Below are 6,693 nucleotides of genomic sequence, written 5' to 3'. Positions count from 1 at the left end.
TTTAACATGTGGTCTATCTGATCTCTGTCTGAGTCAACTAGTCTGACCGAACAAACGTGAAACACTAATTTTACCAACCTTCAGAAGGAATAATTTGATACATGCATGAGTGTTGCACAAAGAGAAAGACTTTGAGACGGAGGCTGTGAAGGTCAAACAGAGCTGGACAACTGAAACTGAATGGAACCCACATAACCAATAAGAATTTATTGTCACAAGCACAGTTTGTTGCACAAAAAAATAATAATGGGTCACATTTACACAGTTTATACAGGCTGAACTGAATGTACAATGAACAGACTAAACTAAATACCCATTGTTAAATATGTACTCACACTGCACACAATACCATTAGGAACTACACAAAAAACATGTACTCTGTGAAAGGAACACGCGTCGACATAAAAATCACATTATTTACAAAAGATTTCAGCGAAAGGAGGTTTCTCCCTGTCCGAGACATCGTACAATCTATCATGTAAAAGCTCCTGTGCTAGAAATGATGAAGTCTGTCAGTCAAAAAGTTTATACGCAGCGAGAGCTGAAGTACACGGAATACACAAATAATTACTGCGCTCTGCTTGGATGCTATGGCGAAGGTGAGATAAGTAGTTAGCGTATGAAGTGCACTTAACTTAGCAACTGCCTGCAATGACTTTTTTCTTCCCCCCCCCTAATCGGCTTCATTGATCCACAGAATCCTTCTTTGTGCACACCAGCTTCACTACATACAGCTAGACGTCACACAGTGAGGTGAATGAGGCGAGCGAGCTGGGCATTAGCTAGTCGCATCGAAGCGGCAGCCCAGTGGCAGCTGGTTGTGGTTGAGCGTTAGTGGATTGGTTCCTGCGGTTGACAGTCAGAGATGGTGTGTTGGAGGCAGACGGAAATGTATGTCTTCAACACTTGGCATAAAACAAGGTGGCGTGTGAAGCGTTCTCTCTTTCCAATCACTGTTGTTTCTGCCAGAGAAGACAGTCACTTCCAGCTGTGGCTCATAGAAACGACATCACGCTGCTTCCCACCATAAATGTGGATGTTTACTCTGTTTGCTCGTTGTACAATAACTGTTTGGCACTGACAACATCCCCTGACATCATCTAAGCAGACAGTGTGTCACATGAGACATGCGACGCAATGGGAGGTGCATGTCACAGCTCCTGTGAGACGTGCTGGTACACGTTAAACCTCTGAAACACACCTGCAGGTTTCAATCACAGTAAGAACTTTCTCTGCAGGCGTTCTATGTCCTCGTAGATGACATACATAAGTATGATCAGTCACATCACTGGCGACAAATGTATATTCTTACATTAGTTATGTAAATATTCATGACAACAATTTTAGCTAGATCTGAAGAATTGTCTGCAAAAACCTAGTTAAGATGTTTTTTGTCCTTATTCATTTGTTGTTATGTTATTTTAAAGCTGCTTGGCAGCAATCAGTGTTGACGCTGTTGGAAGTTCAAAACACTGACACATTTGAAACAGTCAACATCATTGATTCAGCATCGAGAAAACTAAATCAAATGTCAATAGTTAAGTTACTTTGATGATGACACTTTGACACATTTCCAAAGGAACCTTCCCATCACTGCTAACAAAGAACCTTGTAGCCAGGATGTTAGCGATGTTAGCGCCTGAAGCACAAGCAGAGAACGTTAAAACTGAACCTCGATCCTGAAGTTCGTTCAGCATCGTTCTAACCGCAGATAAAAAGAAAATACTTCTGTCAAATACTACTCAAATCAAACAACTGCGCTCCTCTGGGTACGCTGCTGACTGGTTGTCACGATGATGCTTTCACTGCATTTGTAGAGACCACGACGACAGACAAACTGCTGATGAACGTTGACTGAGGTAGCGTCCATCTGACGACAGGACTCCTCGTTCAGTGATGAGGTATGTGTATGTTCTGCGTCTGAGCGGACGGCGCCTTTGTACGAGTGCTTGAACGGAACATGTGCACGCAAACATTCACTGTGCTGCACATCGGCCCGCAACATACAAACGGAAGATGAACATGATGCAAATAGCGGTCCAGCTCTCCTCCACCATCAGCTGGAGAGGGGGGGGGGGGTGTGACAAGAGGGAGGGGCTACTCAGAAAAGGGCGGGAACATGCCGAGGTCAGCGAAGTCCTCAATGTTGTAGTTGGCGGTTCCCTGGGTGGGATCTCCCGCCATGGGTAACATGTCCTGCAGACACAGAGGTTAGCTGTCACGGTGTAGGCTGAGACATTACACGACGTGTCTGTTACCTGGAAGACTTCAGTCTGGCTGGGGTTGGGGTGTGTGTGCTGCTCCCCGGCCTGCTGGGAATGATGCTGGTTCTGCCACTGGGACCAAACCTCACTGGGACGACCCTGAAACTGTGTTCCACTCTGACTGCCCTCCCCCGACACATCTGGACGCACACGCAAAATATAAACACGTCGATGAATAATGCCCATGTATGCAGTCACGTGTGAGCGCATGGCAGCTGAAGTTCGAAAAAGTAGAAGAAAACGCCAGCGTATCCCCGGCAGAAAAAGAAGTAGAAGTTGAGGTCGAAAATGAACCCCCCTTCCCTGACATAAGTAGTAGTAGAAGTAGAATAAACAAACACTCCCCGTTTCCCTGACAGAATTAGAAGTAGTAGTCAGACTGTAGCTGGCCACCAGGCTCATGCACACAAAGAATCCAGCACGTGACAAGGACCATCAGCCCCACGACGCCTGAAACCAACACACTCACCAAACGCTGTGCTGCGGTTTGTCAGTCCTGAGTAGGCGTTTCCGCTGGGGGAGGAGGTCGCCGGGGATGACAGAGGACTGTAGGACGCTGGGTCGGTCTGGTAGCTGTGGCCAGTGCCAATGCCAAAGGGGCTGGACTGAGCTTTACTGGACTGGAGAGCAGAGACACAGCTGACCGAACTGACCCGCTGTTTATCATCAACCGACATCATTCACCATCATCGCCGTGGAAGTGAGACAAGTTGTGTGTGTGTGTGTGTGTGTGTGTGTGTGTGTCACCTGGCCAGAGAAGGGCGGGGCGGTTGCCTGACCATGCCACCTGACCGGGGTTGAGCTGTCTGGAGATCTGAGCGAGGTTCTGATTGGATGAGCTTGATGTTTGGATGTCATTCACTCCAGGGACATGGATCACAGAGGAACTGGGCAGCAAGAGGAACACACACACACACACCGCCCATCATCAAACCAAATGTCATCATCTCCTGAGCACCACACTCACCAACGCGCTCATCAGTGACCAGTACCTAAAGCTCTTTCCAGAGTGTCCCTGCTGGAAGGGAGAGCTCTGAGAGTAGAGCTGCTGTCCTCCTGCGGTGGACGACGGAACCATCATCTTCTTATCTCCAGCTATGGAGACAGACACACACACACAGTGAATATTTTGTGTATTTCCATAATGTCTTATAATGTCTTAGTAAGTCCTTCTGGTTCTTCAGATCAAAATTCTGTCTCTGGGCAGAGTTCAATATTTCCAGAGAGGGAGACACATTAGTTGTCTAACATGTCCAACAGGTGAAGACCGGTCAGGTACCTATGGTCCACCTGGAGGATGGATCTGCAGCAGGTGGCTGATGAGTGACCTTCATGTTGGTGTGGATTGTCTCCATGTGGACATGAATATTTGGTGATGAACGACGAACAAATTCAGTCTGGACCAATCACATGGGTCTATCTGATGTAGGCAGGCTCAGAGCCATGTGCAGAATCTGTGGGCGGGGCTTAACAGGATGACCACAGTGGTTCACTTTAGTTCCATTAACATGAAGGACTCCTGAATGTAACTCACTGACAGCAGCTTCTGAACTGCGGTGGTGTCACGTGAACATGCTATTGGTTTTGTTGAGACTCTTTGGAATGATATCGGGTGATTGATCACATCATGAGGAACATCTTGTACGTTCTGCATCTGTGCAGGAGGTGGATTGTCTGAACAAAGAAAAAAACAGTAATCATCCAATGAAAACAGCCTTACAGCCAGAGATGCCGGTGTACATCTCAGCAAAGCGCGGGTCTCTCTCCTGGGAGAAAAGGGCTTCTGTCTTGTCAATGTTCTTCCCCGCCTCGTGAACTCCACTGCTCACACTGGGCACCGGCACCTAAAGGTGGAGGTGAGAAGAAGCGAACACATCTTTACTTCCTGCGACAGATACATATTAGTTGTGTGGGTGGGGTCAAACGTGGTGGTGGTGGTGGTGGGAAGATGAAGCTCACCTGGGACAGGTCGTAGGCTGTCAGTCCATCTCTCTGGTGAACCTCCAGCTCTGCCTGCTGCTGCTGCTGTAACTGCCTGCAAGGACCAGCCAACCATCAACATGTCAATGGACACCAGCTACAATCGCCAGGAACCACAAGGGTCGACGCTTGGACCAATAACATTTAGTGTGTGACGTCAGTGACGGAGACGCTCTGTTCATATTCCCGCAGACACATTGTGTGTGTGCGTGCACGTGTCTGCGTATATGAGAATGCACGCAGCAGAACGTCACCTCCAGGAGGAGCTTACTTGACATTGGTGTTGGTACAGATGATGTACTCAATCTCGTCTGAGTAGGGGTTCTGGAAGGTGAAGCTGCTGGTTCTGATCAGCATCCACTCCCTGTTCTTCATGCGGAAACGGTACATCACAGACAGAACCTGACCCTTCAGCTTCACCACCTGCACAATGAGCAAACCCACCCATCACGACTGTTGGTCAAGATCCCACTGGAATCACTCAGGACAAATTGAAGCAAGAATCCAGAGCCTCCATGTGGGCGAGTCTGACGGCAATAACTACCAAAGTACGGCAGTGAGGAGCTGGATCTCTAGACTAACAGCACATCAATTAATCGTTATCATTAATTGGGCCTCTGACTGGGACCATCAGACTTTTAAATCTGATCTGCAAATGAACCAAGATCCTTTTTTTTTCAAACTGTGGACCGGAAGATGAAAGTGAAATGAAGAGGAAGTGAAATATTATTAGAAGAGGCAGAGAGAGGTCACTTGTTCTCACCTGCTGGAAACTCTCTCTCAGGTGACTCTGATCCTCAGGATGACAGAACTCCAGGATGTCTTTCCCCAGCAGGTCCTGGAGGAGACACACCGACAGTTCCCGGTAAGTGATGGACGCCAGCATAGACCTCTAACAGTAATTCATCATCCTGCACCTGACCTGAGGCTGATAACCGATGACGTTGATGCAGCGCGGATCGACGAAGGTGATGACGCCGTCTGAGTTGTGACGTGACAGGAACTCTGTGGGCACTGACAGACCGTTCATGTCCATAGAGACTGGAGAGCTGGTCACCTGAGGAGCACAAACACACATTTTGTTGTTTACCTCCACTAGTTTGTATAATGTTCCCTTTACTGCATATTTAGATTGATTTTATCAATCAACAATTCAGTGCAAGTGGAAAATAAAACTGGGCCCTAGTTTCCATTTCGTCAAAAAACACACACACACACACACACACACACACCTGCAGCCGTCCGATGGCCACCAGACAGTATTTACCCGTCTGACCTCCATCACCGTCTTCATCTGGAACAGTCATTCCTGACAGGAGATGGAGACAGACAGAGAGTGTTGTACAACCGTCTTCATTCAGTCACTGGTTGAACTTGTGTTTTCTGACATGCTGTCTGCTGACCTGCATTGTTGTTTTGTCTCTTACCAGCAGGGGGCCACGCTTTGATATAACCAGTGCAGTGAACCACCGAGTATTGAGCCTCTCCTTCTTTGGACGGTCCAAGGCCGTTCCTGAAAACAAACAAACACACAAGCGCACACACACACACTCCAGCATGTAAGAACAGTACTGGGTCTTTGGACAGAGTGTGTCCATACACAGAGGATGTAAAGAGAGAAGGTGATGAGACGAAGTCCCCCACCTGTATCTCTTCCTCATGTTGGACAGTCGGTTGAGGGAGATGTGATCCAGAGGAGCACTGCCACACCTGCACACACAACACAAGTATCGTTACTGTCGTACAACTACAAGACTGAGACAAACAAGACAAACTGGCAATTCTGAACAAGTTGAAGTAACAAGGTGTCAAAGATGGTGTCCAACATGTATTATAGGCTTGCGTGAACATGATACTTGACAGAATGTCACAAACAAAATCTCCAGTGTGAAACAAGACATCATGCAACTTAAAAAGAACGGACAACAGAATCGACAGGATTCCTTGTGAGCACATGTTAAGGTGAAACTAGAGTAACACGACCCTGAAGTAAAGCACACCTCATGCGGCAGATGAAGGAGCGTCGGGAGCCCATACACATTCTCATGGAGGACTGCTGTCCCTCCTTCTTCACCGTTCCCGTCTTCAGGTCCAGAATCCGTCCTGTTCACACACACAAACAGTAGTACTCTGTGTAGTCAGTGGATGGAGTACTCCTGGCTAGGTGCACCAGTGTCACAGATTTCATCAGCTGATCTGAGACTGATCTGATCCACATCACATGACTCATTTCAACTTTATAGAACACGATCATATGATCACACGAGCTTCTATCAAACACTTTGACGTATCTCTGACAGACGACGTCCTACCCGTCATGGAGTTTTCCGAGGTGCTGAGCTGTTCCCTCAGTTTGTCCACGTCATCAGGGTGGACCTGCTCGTACAGGGTGCTGCCAAACCACTCAGACTGGGGGTGGTTCAGTACGGGTGTCACCGAGTCCGACACG

At 47.8% G+C, this 6,693-nt stretch overlaps 1 protein-coding gene across 1 annotated transcript; it reads right to left on the bottom strand.

Moving 5' to 3' along the window:
* Positions 1–2,097: 2,097 nt before the first annotated feature.
* Positions 2,098–6,689, bottom strand: LOC144741592 (aryl hydrocarbon receptor nuclear translocator 2-like; the record flags this gene model as incomplete). Its single annotated transcript, XM_078624102.1, is given in 16 exon segments — positions 2,098–2,196; positions 2,259–2,404; positions 2,734–2,884; positions 3,012–3,029; positions 3,031–3,151; positions 3,257–3,359; positions 3,985–4,108; positions 4,224–4,299; positions 4,516–4,667; positions 5,008–5,082; positions 5,167–5,301; positions 5,477–5,553; positions 5,672–5,757; positions 5,889–5,954; positions 6,245–6,347; positions 6,557–6,689. Coding segments are annotated over 16 exon segments (1,665 nt in total), but the record flags the coding sequence as incomplete, so codon positions are not given.
* Between the last annotated feature and the right edge of the window lie 4 nt (positions 6,690–6,693).

Source organism: Lampetra planeri, unplaced genomic scaffold (genome assembly GCF_965212315.1).
Source record: "Lampetra planeri unplaced genomic scaffold, kcLamPlan1.2.h2 scaffold_616, whole genome shotgun sequence".
Taxonomy (NCBI): Eukaryota; Metazoa; Chordata; class Hyperoartia; order Petromyzontiformes; family Petromyzontidae; genus Lampetra; species Lampetra planeri.
The sequence above is the reverse complement of the archived record's forward strand: the minus strand, read 5'-3'. Positions and strand labels throughout refer to the sequence as shown.